Source organism: Mytilus trossulus, chromosome 1 (genome assembly GCF_036588685.1).
Source record: "Mytilus trossulus isolate FHL-02 chromosome 1, PNRI_Mtr1.1.1.hap1, whole genome shotgun sequence".
In the NCBI taxonomy this organism is placed as follows: domain Eukaryota; kingdom Metazoa; phylum Mollusca; class Bivalvia; order Mytilida; family Mytilidae; genus Mytilus; species Mytilus trossulus.
Genome location: NC_086373.1, coordinates 56,384,418 through 56,407,547, shown reverse-complemented (window position 1 = coordinate 56,407,547; position 23,130 = coordinate 56,384,418). Strand labels below are relative to the sequence as shown.

The 23,130-nt window shown below is 33.0% G+C and overlaps 2 protein-coding genes across 5 annotated transcripts in view; one reads left to right on the top strand and one right to left on the bottom strand.

Moving 5' to 3' along the window:
* Positions 1–14,132, top strand: part of LOC134727934 (uncharacterized) — a 62,772-nt gene extending 48,640 nt beyond the window's left edge. For 3 of the 4 annotated variants that reach the window (XM_063592349.1, XM_063592333.1, XM_063592341.1), the window contains 8 exons: positions 1,594–1,694; positions 2,340–2,488; positions 3,167–3,337; positions 3,737–3,832; positions 5,561–5,749; positions 6,407–6,476; positions 7,425–7,609; positions 12,980–14,132. In XM_063592349.1, coding sequence (XP_063448419.1) covers positions 1,594–1,694; positions 2,340–2,488; positions 3,167–3,337; positions 3,737–3,832; positions 5,561–5,749; positions 6,407–6,476; positions 7,425–7,609; positions 12,980–13,093 — 1,075 coding nt within the window. In that variant the 3' untranslated portion in view covers positions 13,094–14,132. Of the gene's footprint in view, positions 1–1,593; positions 1,695–2,339; positions 2,489–3,166; positions 3,338–3,736; positions 3,833–5,560; positions 5,750–6,406; positions 6,477–7,424; positions 7,610–9,163; positions 9,186–12,979 lie in introns of all 4 variants that reach the window. The other variant, XM_063592355.1, reaches the window with a different exon arrangement.
* Positions 14,133–17,156: 3,024 nt separating this feature from the next.
* Positions 17,157–19,142, bottom strand: LOC134708944 (pituitary homeobox 1-like). Its single transcript, XM_063569328.1, has 3 exons — positions 18,825–19,142; positions 17,885–18,165; positions 17,157–17,643 (listed from the first exon to the last, which is right to left on the bottom strand). Exons 1-3 carry the CDS (start codon positions 19,099–19,101, stop codon positions 17,188–17,190), a joined length of 1,014 nt encoding a protein of 337 aa, XP_063425398.1. The 5' UTR covers positions 19,102–19,142; the 3' UTR covers positions 17,157–17,187.
* Between the last annotated feature and the right edge of the window lie 3,988 nt (positions 19,143–23,130).

The window sequence follows — 23,130 nt, the reverse complement described above, 5'->3', positions numbered from 1 at the left end:
TGATGTATGTACAACTTCCTAGGTCAAAGGTCAACAACAACAAAACTTTGGTTTCAGTTGACAACCCCGTGTCCTGTGGTGAAGATTGTGTCCGCTCTATATCTTGAGAACCGTTATGATTTCAAATATTATACTTGACATTCATTTTAACCAACACCAGAGGGTGTGTCATGATGTATGTACCACTTCCTAGGTCAAAGGTCTGTCTGTCTGTTGGTCTGTCCATCGCTTACAAGTTTGATTCACATTATATTTTGAGAGGACAGTTGTTATTATTTCATACTTTATACCTGACAAACATTTTCAACTTAACATATATATTAACCAACACCAGAGAATGTGTCATAATGTATGCATCCTAGGTCAAAGGTCAGTCCGTCGGTCTGTCCATCTGTTCGTTGTTCTTAACAAATTGTGTCCGCTCTACCTCTTGAGAACCGTTAATATTTCATACTTTATACTTGGTGGGTCATAATATATTGAAGCATAATTCTAAAAATATGTGACAAATATCAATTGGGCAGCACCTTTAAACATATTGTTCAAACATCAATCCATATATCCAGAAGTCACCTTAGAGTAGTCAACAATGAGTTCACATCATGCAGTCATATCACTATTATACTATGAAAGTAAGTTGAGAATATTTATCAGTTTTAGCTTAAAATCTTAGATTAAAATCACACATGAGACTATGTAATAACTTCAAATAATGCTTCACATCAGATTATCCATACAACTTATTTACCCAATGTTATTGACAGCGGGGCCCACAGAGATGGCTCCCATCTCAATGATATCTAGTTTTTACACTTTGTATAATTTCCTGTTTTTAAGACTGTGCCATCACCCATTTTAAATCCATTAATATATAAAGGATAAGTTGCACAAGTACATGAAACAATTGCTGCCAAGTATCATAAGGAAACCCAAACAATGTATACTGAAGTTGTATAAGTAGGTGAGAAAAATGCAGCATACATACACATGGTTCTCCTAAGTACTTAACAGTATGAATTGACCAATATGTAAATTAAGTCAAACCATCTTGTTTCATTTCGTCAAGCCTTCAACTTTTGTTGAAAAAGGGAGACATAGTGATCCTACATTCCGTTGGCGGCGGCATCCACAAATACTCTCTCTGTGGTTAAAGATTTTGAAATTTTAATAACTTTCTTAAACTGTCCTGGATTTCTACCTAACTATGACAGAAGCTTGATTATAATCTAAAGCTAGATTCTAAAAGGAAATTTTGTAAAAATGTATTTCCTGTTTTTCCGTGTGTTACTTATAAATGGACTTAGTTTTTATTCCAGTTAACATTACAAACAGTCTGCAGTTAAAGTTCTTTAAACATGTATTATATTCATAAAGGAGGCGAGACACTGGGTTCTGCAGAACACCCTTAAGAAATTTTCCATGGATGAGTTGATTCAAAATCTTGGTTTGCCGGTATAAATTTCATAGTCACCTCAAAGAAAATAAATAAACAACTATTTTCAAATTTCAAAGTTGGATTTTTCAAATCTGATGTTTTTTCATGCAATCTTATTAGTTTAAATACATAATAGTTGAAATATTTTCTGTTTGCAGACATGAAATTCATGAAGATGTGAACACAGAAATTAACGATACCCGTAAAGAGGCATTAAATGAAATGGATGAAGTCAGGAACAAAAGTGAACAGGAAGCAGGCAAGTAGATTATTTAAAACTGGATTTATTTGTGTATTGGGGATGGTTTATCATCCTAAGCATTCTAACAAATTAATTACATGTGTTAGAATTGAGCTGTCAGGTTTAATAATATTGAGGCACGATGTTTTTATCTAATTTCAATTCCCTTATAAATCAATTTTCATTTGTTTGTATACTGAAATGGGAGAGTGATCAACACCTGGAATCCTTTATCTTCTACTTAAATAAAGCTAACACTACATTATTTCAAAACTTTGAAAAACTGTTTTGTTCCTAAATTTTCATTAATTTCCAAGACACAACTGCCAGTTTGAACTTACTTGAGATTTGTACCAGTAATTTGATAAACCAGGATTCATTATGTGATCCCTTTTACTAAAATTCTATTCATTGTAAATGTAATGGCATCATTTCACTGGATGAAAATTATCAAAGAAATATTTTCACCATTTAGAAATTGTGAGAAGTATATAGATAGCACATTCAGAGTTCTCTTTGGTATTGAAGCAAAATTCTAAAATATAGAATTAAACAAGCAGCCACATTTCACTGATACTGAGAGTATCTGACAACCATATTTTAATATTACCTGTAGTCTTAAAATTTGTATGCCAGATTGTAGATGATATATTAATTTTACAGAGGATGAATTAATGAAGAGATATCTGGAGAAATCTGATGATTTACGAAATCTTCAGTCAAATAATCATCAATTAAACATGGGTTTTATGAAAATGAAGGCAATGAATGGATGGAAACAACAACATTTCCAAGTTAAATTCTTAAAGAAGGTGCGTATTTGAATTGAAGCTTTTTATTTGGTTTACTCAATTTTGAAGGAATTGCTCCTTGGGGATTTTGAAAATTATATAAAAGTCATAATTTCCACACTTATTTTTGCAATAAATACAGATGTTGAGATGATTTTTTGGTACATAAACATAGACTGTATAAAGATAAGACAAGATGTTATATAACACTTTTACCTTACTAAAACTACACAATGTAAAAATTGTAAAAAAAGTTCAATTTTCATATCAAATCAATTGTAGCTACATTTATAATTATGTTTTAAAATGACAGTACTTGGTAAGCTTTTACAGCTGGCTTAAAATATCAATGATCATTACATATGTACTGGTATAGAATAGTATGTCAATTCAGGTTGCACTTTAATAGATTATTTACTCATAGACCAAATTGTTAACTTTTGGACACAGAATATTTTTACAAATATAATTTTCACATCATGTTCCTTCTTGTTGTACAGACATAAGTAGATAAAAAGCAAAATATTTAAATATTGAATGGCTCTATTTTAAAATGATCAAACCAGACACTGTTGTGGAAAATCTGTGAGCTTCTTTATTTTTATGAATCACACTTGATAGTTGTATGTAGTATTACTCATAAAGGTTTTTGAATATTAGTTATATGAAATATAAAGTACAATCTGCTTTATGTTCTAGGTTGGGGAGTTGTCCAAAGATGCTGAAAGTTCTAAAAAGCAGAATATCCAGTTAGAAATGAAAGCAAAAGAGGAGATTATCTCCCTTAGAAAACAGCTAATGGCCATCAAGACAGCATTAAACAGGGCTGAGAGGGAATACAGTGATATTAAAAAGAAATTAGAGAAGGAGGTATGAAATTTGTTGGCAATTCTTACTTTGATTTGAAGCCTAACTGCTATCAGTCAATAGAAATTATTTTTGAGTAGATATCAAAAGTAGGTACAACATTATTTATATATTTAACATGTTTAAATCATTAAAGTTTATAAGGTATAGTAAATGGGCTGTGTCACAAATTTATATAAAACTTTATGTTCAAACTTAAATTAAAAATGGAAAAAAAATAATGCATATTTTTATTTTATTTTCTGAAAGATATCTGATTAGATTTTAACAAAATAGATGAACATTTGTATAGATAGCACATAACATTTGTTATTACTCATTACAATTTATGTTAGTTAACATACATGTAATACTATATTTTTTAATTAAGAGATATATTGTTAAATTAATTTTCATCTTTAGCTCAAAGAAAAACAAAAGAGACTGCATGAGGAACAGCAACAAGCTTATAATAGAAGACACCTTGAACAGACTACGAAAGAAAACATGAATATATTGGTAATATTTTTATATAGATGAATGTTATGATGAATGTTTTGATGGTATGGGCCATGTGAGGATTTTCCATCACTATACATGCATTGTCTATATGCTTCATGTATAGGAGGTCTTCTATGAAAATTGTGATTTTCGTCGTTTAATCTAAGATAAAAATAAAAAATAGGATCAAACTTCAGAATTGGGCTGATATCTCAAAATCTATAGCAATTATAGAAACACTAAAAGGGAAAATTGGTCAGCACATCAACTGTATATGAATGGTGCTAAAAACGTATTTCGATTTGACTGTTGCAATGTTCTTCTTGACATGTTGTCTCTTGAAGTGTGTGAAATACTTATTTCCATGTGTAAAAAATATTGATCCCCCCACTTTGAATTTATAAAAAAACTTTAACCCCACTTTTCCACACACAGAAAAAAACTTGATCCAAATAATTTCGCACTTTAGTCGTTATACATGTATTTCATTCACTTTGATCACTAAATTATCAAGCATTACTGCCAAGTATTGTTTTAATCAGCTTAATAGTTTGAGAGAAATTAAGTATAAATTAAAGCGAAATCTACAGCGATTTGTGCAAAATTTTGTCCAAAAATACAAAGCATGCTGCATCATGAAGGAATTAAGTGAAGAGTAATAATTTCTCCAATAAAATCTTAGAATCTGCATACAGACAGTTGAATATTGAATACAAAATAATTTTGAGATGATTAACAACACTAACGTAACTTTTTGTTTTCATTACAAGATCTCTTTGAGTCCATTTATACCTCTTACTCCCGCAAAATCTGTACTTTTAGGCTAATAAATCAAAATTTTGAGGCTACATGTACTATCTCACATTTATAAATGAAATGTGACAATAAATGAGTAACTTAATTGTTCAAGCTGAAAGCATGAAATATCTCCATATAAAAGTTTAGCGCCTCAATTGACATTTCAATAAGGCCTTACATAAAACTTAAGTTTAAACAGGGTTTAAGAGGAGGACATATAATAGATTCCTCTTAGTAAATAATGTGTTCTTACTATTTCAAAAAGTTATTTTTTAGAGTTGCTACGGATCAAGTTTTCTTTAATAGCACAATACTGGAAATTAGAAAAAAAGTCAGAAAAAATTGCTCAAAACACTGGCTTGTGCTACCTACTTGTATTCATGGAAGTGCATTATTTCAAGACAATTTTTCCTCAAATTATTTTTTTTGACTCAATCCACTGAGAATCTATCATTTTCAATATTTTCGTGAAATCACATGATAAGTGTTTTGCATGTTAATTTTTTTGCATGTTTGATAGAGGGGGGATCAAATTTTTTTAAATGTTTTACTGGGGGGATCAAATAAAAATAGTGACATATTATAGGGGGGTACAAGAAATTTTGTATGTTTGATTTCAAAATGACCAGCCCCCCCCCCCCCCCCCCCCCTTCTAGGTAAAAAATGATAAGTCCCTAACTCAGTCATGGTTCATTGACTTTGAATATTTGCATGACTTGTGTAAGATGTTAAAGTATTGCTATTTTGATTTCAACATTTGCATAATCAAAATTACAAAAAGGTGAGACATATCTCTGTGATAACAGTTCATTTTCAAATAAAAATTACTACTAATTTAACCAAGAGTCAATTTCTGGTTTTAACATGTTGAGCAAATCATTTTATTTGTTGTGAAAATTATTGTATGTCAGTTCTCTTTCCATTCTCTTTTCTATTTTCTAATTTTAGGTCAGAGAACTTGATGATAGAGAAACTAGACTCAAGCTAATTACAGATGAGAAAGATAAGCATGAACGTCTTCGTCATATCAAGGAAGAAAAAGTATCTAAAGATATAGATGTTATCAAAAAACAACTAACTCATGAGAGACATTTGAAATTAGATGCATTTAACAGAGTTGATGATTTACAAACACAGGTATACAACTATCTTGATAAGTCGAACTAGCCATTGGTCTTCATTGGTGTTAATATTTCCTTCTGCTTAAGGTCCTCAACTTGCCTGAAGTTCATGCCCTCTAGAATTTCTTGGTAGAAACTCTTAAAGCCAAACATATTACTATGTTTAAAGTAAGAAATATTGGACAAAATTATCAAAATTTAAAAAAGTTACGTTTTGTTTTCAAATTTTGAGTTGTATGTTTTGTTTTAAAGTCAATAGTATTTAAAATAAACAAAGATTAAACTCCAGCGATTAAACTATGTAAAATACTTGTAAGGATTACATTCAATTTGTTTAGTATAAAACAAAACATTCAAATTTTGATGAAGTTTTTTTGGTACATATGAAAAACATTAAAAACGGTAAAGAATCGAACAAAATACGATTTTAACTAATCTTTTAAAAGGAAGTATCACTTCAAAAAGTTCTGAATATTTTCAAAATGATTTAACAACCCTGACAACAGATTATATACTTTATCATGCTTTCTTGAGAGATTCTGAACTGTCTTCTGGAAGTATGTTACACTTCTTGAACATAACAGAATCAATTCAATGATTGTTGCTTACATGTCTCATTGGCACTCATACCACATCTTCCTTTATCTACATAACTGAATTAATTTTATTTAAGGTATATGACTTGGAGAGTGTTATGATAAACAGAACACAGTCAGCCATATCTTATTCCCCAGCCCCTACTAGTAAGTATCTATAACTTAGATTTTGACCTGTCCAAAAGGAGGAACTTTTGTGTTTTTAACCCTTCCAAGAGGGAGAGGGATTCAGTGCTTGACATCTGTCAACCTGTCTATACCGTAACAATTTGGTTACAATTTTCTACAAAAATACATATCAAAGCTTCCTGAATTTTCTATCAAACCTCATCCAAGCATGCTTTATTGTATGATGCATTTTCACATTCATTACTAATCTACTTTCTGTTTACTGAATATTTAGACATTCTTACAGATATGGCCACATATGAAATTTTCATTAAATTTTTCTTGGGATCTACAACAACAACAATAACGAGACAGAAGATACCACTGGAACCTTCTGAAATTTGAATTCTTTCCGATTACAAGATATGAATTTATCTTTGCATTTCAGTCAAAATGGGGACTTTATTATCTGATGCTTAGTGTGGATGCTCTCTGCACATTAAGAATTGATTATATTAAACTGTAGGAAGTTGTACAATATTTTTGCAAAAATTTGTAATCATTAAACTAGCATGATGGACCCTTTTTACCCTGTGAATGAAAGCAAATATTACCAAATAAAATTGAGAATGGAAATGGGGAATGTGTCAAAGAGACAACAACCCGACCGTAGAAAAAAACAAAAAAACACCAGAAGGTCACCAACCGGTCTTCAATGTAGCCAGAAATTCCAGCACCCGGAGACGTCCTTCAGCTGGCCCCTAAACAAATATATACTAGTTCAGTGATAATGAACACCATACTAATTTCCAAACTGTACACAAGAAACTTAAATTAGAATAATACAAGATTAACAAAGGCCAGAGGCTCCTGACTTGGGACAGGCGCAAAAATGCGGCGGGGTTGAACATGTTTGTGAGATCTATTTGTTGAGTTTGGTTAAGCTTTTTCGGAAAGCTTATACTTATGTGGTATAAACTATTTCAGCCAAAACTCGCTCAAGCAGAATCCATTCAGCTACCCAGAGACAAAGTGAGTCGAGTAGGACCTCCACATCAATGTGGCCTCCACCAGTTACCTGGCCAGCTAATCGTAGTCTGACACCAGGGCCTGTTAGTGCTATGGACCAGATGAATAACTTGGATGGCAAAAAGATTCAAAGGCCTAAAACTGTATGTATAAATTCCTTTTTTTTTGCTCATTCCAAAATCAATTATTTATATTATTTATTGAATATAAGTCAGATTCTTCATTTATGGATGGAATATTCTAATGAGCTCAATGTGGTGCCACATGTACAGTTTGGTCTAAAATTCAATTCAATAAGTATATTTTTTACATTTACTTGTTCTATGGGATGCAAGCATCTTCAATTAAAATATACCTGGTTTATATATGTAGGACTCCAAAGTGCGATGGGGACGCTAAAGTACGATGGTCACGCTAAAGTGCGATGGTCTACGCTAAAGTGTGATTCCTACATACGCTAAATTCAGATGTTCTGCGAAAGTATAGACGTACGATACGTAGTTGGATTATGACGTTATCAGTCGTTTTACAGACTAAAAATGAACACCCCGGAAGACAAATTACAAATATTTGATTAAGAACTTTTCAACCAAATGTCAATGACTTAATTGATTTAAACCTTACCGTGCGTTGTCGACTAAAGCAAAGGTGTTTTATTTTGGTAGCTGGAAGAAGAACTTGTATCCTGCAGTCGACCGTTTTACTTTAGGCCCTATAGATATAGTATTCACATAACTTTCCTGTATCCTGCTTAGAAGCGAACGGATGCATTTGAATCATTGTTTATGTTTGCAGTATATTTTGCGGTTTCCGTAAAAATGTTGTCGCTTTATTGAAAAGTAACGTCGGCAAAAATAAAGGTACATATTTCCATGCGTAAATTATAAATTGTCGGCTAAAACATGATTAGATGGTACATTGCAGGAAAATATAAAATGGATGTGTAGTCGCTACAAAAAAGGCGAAAATTAAGCTCGGCAAACATCACCTTTCTCTCTCATTTAAATTAAACAAATAAATCAATGTTACATATTCCAACAATAATCGAATTTTGTATCTTTTAATTTTAAAAGAACGATTGTAAGGGGAGGTGTTACCATAAGCGATAGATTGTCACAGTGGGTACGGCAAGCTACACCAGTTATAACAATATTTAATACGCACGAGTTGTCAAAAATTATTTACAAGAAATATATAGTATTCTGTGACACCTAAATTACCTCTTGAGCAATTATTACGTGGTCGGTCTTTGAGAATCATTCACTTAAGACTACTGTTAAATTATACTGCCCTTTCACATCTATGGTATACACCTTATAATACTAGATTATACAAAAGGACTATTTTTACATTTAGTGTTCTTTAAAGGTTTTTTTTATAAAGCTTCGAACCTTACCCTTTTGGTCCATCGCACTTTAGCGTGATAACCATCGTACTTTAGCGAACAAACAACCATCGCACTTTAGCGTGAGACATCATCGTACTTTGGCGTATTCCATCGCACTTTAGCGTGACCATCGCACTTTAGAGTACCATCGCACTTTAGAGTCCTACATATATATTTATAAATAAGTTTGCTATAAATAATTGAAATTTTGCATTTTAAGCCATAACATTTGCAAATAAGTAATGCTCTTTGTACAGTATAGATCGACCCTCAGTCAAAATGTTGTTATATTTTAAAGTATTTTCTTTAGGCATGTGGTGTTAGAACAGAGTGTAAGCAATTTTGGCTTTGAGTTGATTATATGTTGGCCTCAATGAAGTTAAGCAGGACAAATAGAATACTCCCTGCATAGGCGGATCCAGGGGTTCACCGAAGCATGACTGTAGTGAGCCCCCTCTTATGGCTGTCAGTGGACCACCCTTATATAAAGTTTTGGATCCAACACTGCCCTGGCATCCATATCCATGATTAGTTATTAAAACCATACATAAAACTCTACAATAAATGTACATGATTCTGACCCTGTACAATAAGATTAAGTTCACATACACCATATTTGTCACTCACAGGCTTTAACTCAGATGTACATCCAAGTTAACTAAGAAAATTTAGTATCATCTGGATGTATAACAGCCTCCTTCAAAAAAAATGTCATAAATGCATTTAATGATTAAGTTCTGCATGTTTTCCTCAACTAGTTGGGACACATGTTGTTAGAATGCATCTGGGATCAGTCTACCACTAAACATAAGTCGCATGAAGGCAGAGGTGGATTTAGAGGGTTTTTAAAAGCAGTACTGAAACAATACCAACAAAATCAGTTATTATACCCCACGCAACGAGTTGCCGAGGGTATAATGTTTTTGACCCGTCCGTCCGTCCGTCAGTCCTGTTTCTTGTCATCGCAACTCCTCTCAAACCACACAACAGAATTTCACGAAACCTTTTCAGATAATAAGGACATACTATGTAGTTGTGCATATTGACAGGAAATTGCGATTCAATTTTTTTTCTAGGAGTTACGCCCCTTTGAACTTATTTACTTTAATGTACTACTGCAACAGTTTGTTATCGCAACTCCTCTCAAACCACACAACAGAATTTCATGAAACCTTTTCAGATAATGAGGACATACTATGTAGTTGTGCATATCAACGGGAAATTGCGATTCATTTTTTTTTCTAGGAGTTACGCCCCTTTGAACTTATTTACTTTTATGTACTACTGCAACAGTTTGTCATCGCAACTTCTCTCAAACCACACAACAGAATTTCACAAAACCTTTTTAGATAATGAGGACATACTATGTAGTTGTGCATATCGACGGGAAATTGCGATTCAATTTTTTTTCTAGGAGTTACGCCCCTTTGAACTTATTTACTTTTATGTACTACTGCAACAGTTTGTCATCGCAACTTCTCTCAAACCACACAACAGAATTTCACAAAACCTTTTTAGATAATGAGGACATACTATGTAGTTGTGCATATCGACGGGAAATTGCGATTCAATTTTTTTTCTAGGAGTTACGCCCCTTTAAACTTATTTGCTTCAATGTACTACTGCAACAGTTTGTCATCGTAACCCCTCTCAAACCACACAACAGAATTTCACGAAACCTTTTCAGATAATGAGGACATACTATGTAGTTGTGCATATCGATGGGAAATTGTGACTCAATTTTTTTTCTAGGAGTTACTTACCTTTGAACTTCTTTGCTTCACTGTACTTCTGCAACAGTTTGTCATCTAAACTCCTCTGAAACCACACAACAGAATTTCATGAAATTGTGAAGAAAATAAGGACATACTATTTAGATGTGCATATTGGCAGGAAATTAATTTTTCTTATACAATTTTTTTTTCTTTCACTTATTTAATTTCTCCAATGGCAATGTGGGGACGTGGGGTATGTGGGCGTGCTCACTAAGGTTCTTTAATTTTGTACTGAAACTGTACTGACAAAATCAGTATTGAACGAGTACTGAAAATAACAGCACTGAATTTATAGAATAAGTAATTGTACTGTTTTTGTATAATAATAAATAGTGCTGAATTAATAGAAAGTATAACATTACAAGTTTTTCAGTCTTGCCGAACAGTACTGATATGTACAAGGGTAGAATAGTACCCAAAAAACTTGGGTTAGTTCTTGGTAGTGTAGCTACTCCATTTTTGTGGGAATTTTTTTTTTTATTATTTAGAGAATCACTGAAGCATGACTGGAACAGGCCCCCTCTTAGGCAGTCAGTGGTTGTATTTTTTGGGTTTTGTTTTTTTTATCTTGGGACATTAGGGCTGCTGGAATCAGTTCATTAGATCCTGATGGTTTATGATACTAGTATGTTTGTATAACAACACATTTCATTTTTGTTGTAAAGCCTTCCTCCCTTCCAGTATAAGAAATTTTGGCTTTACATTTATTAAATAGTTGTAAATTTAGTAACAAAACTGATTTTCTGCAGATTGTTTAACTTTGACACCATACTCCTGTTACAGTGTGGTTGAGTCCTCTTTAAAAATATGGGGAAAATATGACTAGTAACACATTCAGACACATGTTCAATTGATTTTTTATATGAAATTTATATTAACATGTCCATTAATGTTGTAAAAATATATAAAATAGGTATTTGAAGTGGAAAAAATGTGGAACCTGGGGTATTTGTCCTGCTCTACTGACAGTTCTAGTTTATTCTGTTTTTATTGAACCTTGTTCATGTTATTGTCTCTATTTCATAAAAGACGAGATTTACCCAGTTTATCTTTTCACAATGGATCTATGTTACAGATGATTTTGAATTTGTTAATTCAGAAATTTTTGCAGTATTATTATTGTCAAGTAAATTGAAATGTGATAGGTTTCACCATAGTCAAAATTTTGATAGCTTAATTTATATGCAGAATTTTTCATAATTGGCAATGCTTAATATTGCATATTTGTTTTTTTGTTCAACAATTTTCCAATTCAAAAATTTCTGAATTTACTGTATTTTAATTTTTTGATTACTGCATGCAGGCAAATCATTGTTCTGTAGAGGGTTTTTACAAATCAATTAAAAATTTGTCTCTGTTATTAATTATTCTAACATGACGTCCTTCAAACGCTTTGAGTACACACCCGTGGAAAAATATGAATATATTTCATGGGCTGTTCCCATTGTACCCCCACGTCATATGTTTTTTAATGAATGAGCGACTCGACGTCATAGAACAATGACGTTAGAATATAAGCAATTTACGGGAAAATACACGCTTGTGAAACGGAAAATCATCACAACAAGGAAACGTTAATAAATGATGCTAAAATGAGTTATATTAGCCGTTTTTGTATATATATGAGACATATAAGTACAATAATAATTAGATTCATCTAAAATTATCTAAATATGTTATTATAAATAGTTTAAGCATCATCATTTATATTCAGTTTGCTCCGTTATTTTACGTCAATTTAATAGTGCGTTTATATATTGGAACGGCAAATAATGCCATCACCTAGAGCGCTTCGATCCAAAATAATTGCCGTATTTGTCCTATTAGAATCGAAATAATTCATGGGGGCTTGAATATATCTAGATTTTACCACGGGTTGTCCCTTTATGCCGATATTTTACCCCTCGCTATCGCTCAGGGTAAAATATTTGTCATAAAGGGCCAACCCGTGGTAAAATCACGATATATTCAAGCCCCCATGAATTATTTCTTAATTTTTTACTTCTTGATTAAGGTTGAGTTTTAATTGAAAATAGAATAATATCCATATTGTAAACTATACAGATTCCCCCCCCCCAAAAAAGCAAATTTGTATATATATAATTACATAAATATTCAATATTAATACACTCATTTGGTGTATATTTATTTAGTTTACTTAAATGGAAGTTTTTAATTATATTTCAAGTTAAAGAATAGTATAAGATAATGCTGTAGAAGATAAATATACCCTAACATATGATCATAGTCATCTATCCAGGCATATTAAGGGACAACAATACAAACAATTTAAGGAACAGTGCAATGAATAGAATGTTCATGAGTTAATAATTGTCATTTACATATTTTAGGTTGGAGGTAGATTAAGAAGTAGAATAGCTGACCAGCTGCTGAATGAATTGGATTTAGATAAACATCGAATTATAGTACAGTTAGAAGAGCTGCAATTTGAAAGTGGAAAATAGTTTATTCATATTGAAAATTAACTTTCTTAATGCATTAATAGAATTTTGTAGAAGACTTTGCTATGCATTTTTATATTACTATGTAATGCATTTTATACTGCTTTGTTATTCATTTTGTCTAGAAGGATGTTAAGACTTTTTAAGATAACATTGTCGATGGCTATGTAAAAAGTAACCACATTTATGTCTCACACTCTAGAAAAAAATCGAACATTGTCAACATCTGGTAGTTGGCATTTAATTATATCTCTGTAAGAAAAAAGGGCCTGGTTTTATTTCTGTTCACATTTAAATAAGAAAACATCACCTGAGTTTTGACATTCAAAACTCTGTGTTTTCTAGTGGCCAATGAATTATCTTGACTAATTATTTTAATCAAATAAATATATATGGCATATAAATGAACATCCCAAACTTGTTTTTGCTTAGAGGTCCATAGCATTGATCAAATGTCATTAGTCTTCTTGTTGATCGTATAACCTTGGAAGAGAGACACACATTTTAGTGTAACCATGGTAACAGAACATATTCAGTTTTTATCTTGGGAACTTACATGTAGAATAAGTTATAAAATCATGACCTGCAGTTCATCAGCTGGAATATGATGCAACAATTTTTGTTTTGTATTATAAGCTTAGTAATTGAAATGTTTCCAATCTTTTTAAAGAAATAGGTTATGAAAAGGTCTTAATATAAATTAAAGAGGAAGATGTGCCAAGAAAATAATTTGAGTATTTTAGGTAAAATCTTGTTTTAATATTTCTGGGGTTCTTATCCAATTACATACTATTTCATCAGAATTAGATATTAGAATTACACACAAAATTTTAAAAAAAATGCAATATTTACCCTATCAAGTCAGTAATTATATCCAATTTATTTATTTTTTAAGTTACTATACAGCCTTTTCAGTGTAAAATTTCAAAGCAATTACTTTGTTATATAGACAGAAATAACAACCCCAATAATGAGTCAGTTCATCATTTCTCTTGGGTGATATCCCAATAACCAAGAAAGGTGGCTTGTCAGATTATGAAATCTTAAAGTTAGTGTTGCATTTATAAATGGAATCATTCCGTCCAAAATATTCTGTGATATATTTGCTATTTAAATTATATACACATTTATCCTTTATTTTTATGTTATCTTAAAAACTATTTTATATTGTTTATCCATTTTCAGTTTTTTTATAACTTGTATTGTTAGTCTATTTTGTGTGTTTTTTAATGTCCATAAAAGTCCTAAACCATATATTGTACAGTGTTTATTTATTATATAATGTGTTATCTATACAACAGTTCTAATTATACCTATAGTTTATATAGACTTTGGTAATAAAGATATATAGAATCAGGGTTTCCAAAAAAATCAAATTATTATCAAGGCAAATCTGATATTTTTCCAGAATATAAAGAGATTGTTTCCACTTTAACGATACAAATTCTTCTTGCATTAATAAGAACCTTTGTTTAAGACTTTCAATGCTACTCTAAAGAGTTTTGCTTGGATTTCTATTTTTCTTAGCTACAGATATATGGTATGATTGACCATCAGACATTTATCAACAAAAGTTCCTTCTGAATAGTTCTCTTTAATTTTTCTTCAGTCTATACAAGATGACCATTTTGAGGTAAAAATGGCATTGGGGTATTCAATCCAATTTCTAGTCTCTACCGATGTAAATTACATATAGACAGGTTTTCTCTCTTGCAACCAGTGAGTATTCAAGTCATATCTATAAGAGCTAAAAAGATAAAGATTAGGGGATTAATCTAAATTACAAATTCCAATAACTCTTCAAAATTCTGGAGATGAGTAATTGCCTGAAGAGATTCTGTATGTGAGTTTATTGCCAAAAAGAGATTATGTAGGTGAGTAGTTGCCCAAAGAGATTCTGCAAATAAGTAGTTGCAAACAAAAATTATGTAGGTGAGTAGTTGTGCAAAGAGAATCTGCAGATAAGTAGTTGCCCAAAGAGATTCTGCAGATAAGTACTTGCCCAAAGAGATTCTGCAGATAAGTAGTTGCCCAAAGAGATTCTGCAGATAATTACTTGCCCAAAGAGATTCTGCAGATAAGTAGTTGCCCAAAGAGAATCTGCAGATAAGTAGTTGCCCAAAGAGAATCTGCAGATAAGTAGTTGCCCAAAGAGATTCTGCAGATAAGTAGTTGCCCAAAGAGATTCTGCAGATAAGTACTTGCCCAAAGAGATTCTGCAGATAAGTAGTTGCCCAAAGAGAATCTGCAGATAAGTAGTTGCCCAAAGAGATTCTGCAGATAAGTAGTTGCCCAAAGAGAATCTGCAGATAAGTAGTTGCCCAAAGAGATTCTGCAGATAAGTAGTTGCCCAAAGAGATTCTGCAGATAAGTAGTTGCCCAAAGAGATTCTGTAGGTGAGTAGTTGCCCAAAGAGATTCTGCAGATAAGTAGTTGCCCAAAGAGATTCTGTAGGTGAGTAGTTGTCCAAAGTAGTTCTGTATGTGAGATGTGCAAAGGGATTCTGTAGTTTGGAAGTTGCCAAAAGAGATTCTGTAGGTGAGTAGTTGTGCAGAGATTCTGCAGATGAGTAGTTGCCAAAACAGATTCTGTAAGTAAGTATTTGTAAGAGATTCTGCAGATAAGTTGTTGCACAAAGAAATATTGTAGGTGAGATGATGTGCAGAGATTCTGTAGGTGAGATATTGCCCAAAGAGATTCTGTAGGTGAGTAGTTATGCAAAGAGGTTCTGCAGATGAGAAGGTGCACAGAGATTCTGTAGGTGAGTAGTTATGCAAAGAGGTTCTGCAGATGAGTAGGTGCACAAAGAGATTCTGTAGGTGAGTAGTTATGCAAAGAGGTTCTGCAGATGAGTAGGTGCACAGAGATTCTATAGGTGAGTAGTTATGCAAAGAGGTTCTGCAGATGAGTAGGTGCACAAAGAGATTCTGTAGGTGAGTAGTTATGCAAAGAGGTTCTGCAGATGAGTAGGTGCACAGAGATTCTGTAGGTGAGTAGTTATGCAAAGAGGTTCTGCAGATGAGTAGGTGCACAGAGATTCTGTAGGTGAGTAGTTATGCAAAGAGGTTCTGCAGATGAGTAGGTGCACAAAGAGATGCTGTAGGTGAGTAGTTATGCAAAGAGGTTCTGCAGATGAGTAGATGCATAGAGATTCTATAGGTGAGTAGTTATGCAAAGAGGTTCTGCAGATGAGTAGGTGCACAGAGATTCTGTAGGTGAAAAGTTGCCAAAAAAGGTTCTATACGTGAGTAGTTTTGCAAAGAGATTCTGTAAGTGAGTAGTTGTAAAAAGAGATTCTGCAGATAAGTAGTTGCCCAAAGAGATTCAGTAGGTGAGTAGTTTCCCAAAAATATTCTGTAGGTGTGTAGTTGTACAAAGAGATTCTGCAGATAAGTAGTTGCCCAAAGAGATTCTGTAGGTGAGTAGTTGTGCAAAGAGAATCTGCAGATAAGTAGTTGCCCAAAGAGATTCTGTAGGTGAGTAGTTGTGCAAAGAGAATCTGCAGATAAGTAGTTGCCCAAAGAGATTCTGTAGGTGAGTAGTTGCCCAAAGAGATTCTGCAGATAAGCAGTTGCAAACAAAAATTATGTAGGTGAGTAGTTGCCCAAAGAGATTATGCAGATGCGTAGATACCCAAAGAGATTCTTTAGGTGAGAAGTTATGCAAAAAGATTCTGCAGACGAGTAGTTGCACAAAGAGATTATGTAGATAAGTAGTTCCCCATAAATATACTATAGGTAGGTAATTTTGCAGAGATTCTGTTGGTGAGTAATGCCAAGTATTTTTATATTTCTTTGTTCTGGTCAGTTTATAGCTGACATTTGTCCGTTGAGTTGATGGCTAGTTGACATATATACCATATTTCAATGTACTCTTAAAAACAAACTGACACAAAAAGGAGAAAAATGAACACCATGATACTGGGTTGGCTTTGTTCGTCTAAATCTATTAAGAAACATACAGAAATTAGGTGTTTTTAATACTTTTATTAAGTTATCAATACATATTTCTTATGTCATATATACATTCTATTTTACAAATATGAAATACAGCATGTATTGGCACTATTTTGCTTTAAGTAGTTTAATTCAACATCCTCAGCAATGAAATGGCGGGCACATTCCATATGGATAAGACAACGGCATGTATTGCTTCAAGTGTAGCATATTGGGATGCATGTGTGATATTTGTCTTGTTGTTTCGGGACTTTCTCCAGCAGACGAATTCGGCGATGATATCGATGAATTTGGAGATGAAGGAGATGAAGTTGGTGAACTTCCAAAGCGATTATCTAGTCGAATGCCTGGCAACTGTTGACTACATGTGGCTGGAGAAGCAGTAGTGTGAGGGTTCATTCCAAATGGATATCCCGAATAGAAAAAAGGATGTGGCATAGCATTAGCCGGTGATCCGTTCAACATAGGGTGATAAGGTGGCAACATGCCATACGGCCCCATTGGTGGCATCATCGGAGACATGTGTGGCAATGCATGCTGGTGGGGCTTCTCTTGGGCGCGTTTACGACATCTGGCTCTTTTATTCTGAAACCAAATCTGGAACAAAAAGAAAATATCCATGAGAAACATTTTAATTTTTATGTTGCTGTGTATTTGATGATATTAAACTAACATGTCAATCTCAGTTATATGTATGATTATTTGAATTAATATGATCTTTTTACCAACTGCATCCCAACAAGCGTCGAATTTAAAAAAAAATAAAAAATAATATTTTTTAAATCAATCAATCAATCAAGGAATGAACCAAAAAGAAATAATGATATATAAATCTTACTTTGACATTCTGTTCTTCTATGTTTAAATCTATTGCTAAAGTTTCAATTTTAGCAGAATCTGGGTACGGATTTTCTTGGAAAGCCCTTTCAAACACTTGTACTTGGCTTGGTGAGTAAGTTGTTCTATTCTTCTTCTGTTTTTTAATGTTTATAGATTGGCCAACACGATTAATTGTAGATGAAGTGTTGGTAGGAGAAATATTTAAGCAATTGGACGATGATGCAAGTTTAACTTCGTTTCTGCTTTCTAGTGACACTTGGCTGTTTACTTCATTGTGGGCTTAAAATAAAGAGAAATATATAGAATCATTCAATACTAGTAATAAACATCTAAATTCTATAGCCATAGAAGGCTGCAGCTTTTTCAAGCATATCTTAATCTTGTAAAAGCTTATATTACAAACAAAAACGTACAAATATAAGCCTGATGTAATATGACGGAAAGCGTTAACACAAGTTTTTAACTTGAATGATTTTTTTTTATTTTAAACAAAATATTTATCCTTAGTCACATTCAGTTGTGAGAGTTTTAGAGCTGTCCGAGGAGTGACAACACCAACAACATATTGCCGATCAGTCACCTTGTTTTTCAACTGGCTGAATTATATTACTTTGCCTATTATATTTTTTAGTACAATGTACCAGTGGCGAAGAAACATGATTTGATATTCTCATTAAGGGAGCTACATTTGATTTTTATGGGGGGGGGGGGGCTAGGATGAAATTTTTTGTCCTGCAATTTTTTTTTAGCTGTAATCTCTGTCCTGCCTTTTTATTTTTCACTCTGTTCGTTTTAAAGTGTCTCATCCTGCCTTTATTTTTTACTCAAAACTCCTGTCCTGCCTATTTTTTTCAAATTTCATCCTAGCCCCCCCCCCCCCCCCCCCATAAAAATCAAATGGGTTCAAACCCTATATCATGTATAGAATGTATCCTTACCACTTTCATACGATCTGTCAGAGTCTTCCTCACAAGAACTAGTATGTCTTTCTATTTCTTGAACACTGTACATCTGATGTGTTGGAGAAATGTTTTGCGATCTTTCGTCGGTTGTTGTCTGCACCATTGCTTGTATCAGGTTTTGGTTCATCAGATTCCCTGTGTACTGATTTGTTGAAGGTATGGTCGGGAGTAGGTTCCCAGAGTTTCCATATAACCTGTCGTTGGGTATATCGATAGTAAGCTGTTTGGAATTAGTGTTACTTGAAGGTACCATTGTCGTTTCTTCTATTGCTTCACTTTGAAAATTTACTGGAAGAACCTAGTAAGGAAATAAAAAAGACTGTTTATATAAATGCTGTTAGGAATTGCAAAAGTCAAAATTTTATTAATCGGAGAACGTGTTTAAGACGGCATGTAAAGACAATGATATAACTATATAAGGATCGTGTGTATTTTTTAACCGGTTATTATTTACTACATTCCAAACAGAATTACAAGTACTTTTTGCGTTGTCAGCTTTTTTTTTTTTTTTTTTATCTTTGTAGAGTTTGAATGTACCTCTCCCTCTGGTGTCTTTCGTCTCTCTTTTAATACATGTTGAAAACGTGAGTCTCTCTTTCAAAAACATATCAATGTAATTGTGTATTATGTCTGTTCACTGGATGTCATTGTTTGTTGAAATAAGTTACTAGTTATCAAACGAGACTGTACGGAAATAAAAAATAGAAAAAAATCTTAAACTTTAATATTCTAATAATAAAAACAACTGCTGCACTTACCTTTTCTTGCATCTTTTATTTCTTTGTCAATTCGAAATTAAATACCTTAAATTCTAAATTTAGATATTGTTCTATCAGATTGTATTTAAATCAGAATTTAAGAATGATAACTTACCCTTAAAATGCAGATTAATATACACATTTTTAGTTTTGAGGTATGGCTTTGAGTTAATCAAATGATCAGTTGAGATGAACACTTCTGCTCAGTTGATTAATTAAATGTCTACTGATTACTGTTCAAATGATCATTCAACTTTTTAACCAAAGAGCTTTTGTTTCACAATTAATTAATTAGGGTTTTACTTTCCAGGCTTTGTTATTTGATTATTAGTCTGTTAAAATATTGACTAATTAATGGTGTCCGTGAAATTAATACACCAGGACTTTCGACTTCAAATAAATTTCCAACATATTTTGGGGGTTTATTTTTTTTTAAACTCTTCCAAAGAGAAATCGGGATATAGAGAGAAGTGATAAACTAAACGAAAGACAAATAAGGAAACAGGTGAAAGAGAACCGATAATTGACGTTTATGAACAAAAGAGTTCTAGTCGTTGTAATATTGCTGTGTTGGTCGCACTTTATATGTTTACAGTGGCGGATCCAGAAATTTTCATAAGTGGGGGCCCACTGACTGACCTAAGAGGGGGCCCGCGCCAGTCACGCTTCAGTGATCCCTATATAAGCAACCAAGTTTTTTTTCAAAAAAGGGGGGCGGGCGGGCCCCTGGGCCCCCCCTAAATCCGACTATGGTTTAATGTGATAATGTACGTATATTGAACATTTTTTAGTGATATAGATTTCATCTCTTCTGCAACCACAGGCACTTGTTTCTATCCATGGATAGTCGACATTCCCATGGATCAAAAACAAGTGCCTGTGAATGCAACATATCAGGTGTTTTTATTTGGAGGATTTGATCCAACTATTCAATCGGAAAACTTATATCTCAATGAAATTTTTAAAAAAATGGATATAAAACGCAAAAAAAAACACAGCTAAAATAAACTTACTGTCAGTCAATAAAACACCAAGATACTTGTATAAGGTGTTCCTTCATGAAAACAATACAATGCATATATAGCAAAATCAAATCCTGAAAATTAAGCGATGTCCATACTCCGCTTGTAATAAATGACCCTGTTCAATCAATAATGAAATTGGAAATAAACTCTTATTTGGCGTCTGATTTGAAAGTTTTATATAAATATATGAACATGGGCACAAGTTGATGTAATCATCACTTTTTATGTTCCGCCTACGATAGTAGAGGGGCATTATGTTTTCTGGTCTGTGCGCCCGTCCGTCTGTGTGTCGTATCGTTCGTCCGTCTGTCCCGCTTCAGGTTAAAGTTTTTGGTCTAAGTAATTTTTGATGAAGCTGATGTCCAACCAACTTGAAACTTAGTACACATGTTTCTTATGCTATGATCTTTCCAATTAAGGAGCCAAATTAGACTTTTGACCCCAATTTCACGGTCCACTAAACATAGAAGATGAAAGTGCGAGTTTTTTTATCAAGGTAGTTTTTAATGAAGTTGAAGTCCAATCAACTTGAAACACATGTTCCCTATGGTTTGATCTTGCTACTTTTAATGCCAAATTAGATTTTACCCAATTTTACGGTCCATAGATCATGGAAAATGATAGTGCGAACAGGACATCCGTGTACTTTGGACACATTCTTGTGTTATTTTTAACATTACCATAAAAGCGGGAAGTTATGCTACCCATAAAACCAGGGTCAACCACCATCTTTTCTTAAAATGTCATATACCAAGTCAGGAACATGGCAGTTCTTATCAACTAGTCCGTTTCCATGTATGTCGGCGTTTGTTTTTGTAGGAAGTTCAGTGTTACTGTAATTTCGTTTTTTTTTTCTTTTGTAGTTGATGTGTTACCCTTTGTTTGGGTTGGTGACCCGGATTTATTTCAGTTAAGGTGCACAATACAAAGATAATTTCACTCCCAATCAGACAACTTCAAACGGATGTAATTCATTTCATCCTTCTTTAAATTTTATAAATGATGTACCAATAGAAAAAAGAAAGATTAATCTTTCAAATTGTGATAATTTCATTATAATATTTTATAACACAATTCGTTGTTATGTTATTCAGGGCCGTAACTACAATGAGGCACATGAGGCAAATGCCTCATGTTAGAAATTTCAAAAAAAAAGGAAAAAAGAGATTGTCTAAATTTTAAAATTGTTTTCACGGAAAGTGTCTAGCAAGAAGCAAGTTCTCCTCACTCTGTGGCGTCGCCCCTCCATGTTTCTATTTTACTGTTAGTTTTCAGAGTTGATGGTCAATTGTTTGTACTTCTGTGTCCCGGGTTAATTTGTCTTTTGTTCATTTATTGTCCTATTAAAGTTGACTTTAGTCTGAGTGTTGATTTCTCTTTGTAAACGTGAGGTTTTGCAATGTTGCAGGCCCACCGATGTCCAGATATTGTGCGAGAAATATTTTAAGAATATACGATGCTACAAGACACAGAAAAAAATGGTCGTTTCTTTATGAAGAAATGAACTTGATATCAAAGAATACAAAACTGGCTTATTTTAGTGTAGATGAAACTAAATAGATGACATGGTTTAAATTAAAGTAAGGTCACCAATTTCCCGGTATCAAATAATTTGAAAAAAAACAATTATGTATTGCCATATGACCTTTTACATTGAAGGGTTAAACTTGCATTAAGTCATTTTCAGACCCTTTAACAGAAAATAAAGGAATGTGGAGTAAATGTGCACGAAACCTAATCGCACACAAAGTTAATGCATAGAAAAATTACTAAATGATCAATGGTCAAAGTTGCTGGAGGTCTTTAACAATAATAGAATCATTAATACCGTAAAACAGGGTCAAGATGGTCGTTATTGTTGACTTAAGCAGAATACTAGTACTTAAAGTATACTACTGCACTGTCACTATATTTAAATCTAGTCATAAAAAATCCACCTAAGAGTAATTAATGGTTATGAGAATTGCGATATTTGCTTTATCCTACTTTTCTACATTGACTAGAGGTATAGAGAAAGGTGTTGCGATCTAATAAACATGTTTAACCCTGCCGCATTTTTTTGCCTGTCCTAAGTCAGGAGCCCATAGCCTTTGTTAGTCTTGTATTATTTTTTAACTTTAGTTACTTGTGAACAATTTGGAGTTTAGAATAGCGTTCATTATCACTGAACTATATATATTTTATATGGCCTTCCAAATACCGTTTCGATCCCTAACATCACTGAAGAGACATTTATTGTCGAAATCCGGATATGGTGTACTAAAGAAATATTGACGCCGAAGTTTGTGGCTCTACATCCTGTCCACAAGTTAACAATTTTTTTTTCTGTGACGTATTAAATTTATATTGAGATCCATTTTGTTACATCTTGTGATCAATTTTATTTGGCAATCGCCAATGGCAGTCAGCAGGGTTAAAGAACATCAGTTGTTCGACCTGTTAGTCAAATGCGTTTTGTTTAAATATACTTTTTCACTCTTTTGGTCTTTTGGAAAATGT

Bases quoted from the DNA above. Each gene is read 5' to 3' on its own strand.
- LOC134708944 (XM_063569328.1), bottom strand. From the start codon at position 19,101: ATGGTACCTTCAAGTAACACTAATTCCAAACAGCTTACTATCGATATA. The intron at 18,166-18,824 runs GTAAGGATACAT...CTTTATTTTAAG, and splicing joins TGACAGATCGTATGAAAGTG to CCCACAATGAAGTAAACAGC. The intron at 17,644-17,884 runs GTAAGATTTATA...TTTTTGTTCCAG, and splicing joins TAGAAGAACAGAATGTCAAA to ATTTGGTTTCAGAATAAAAG.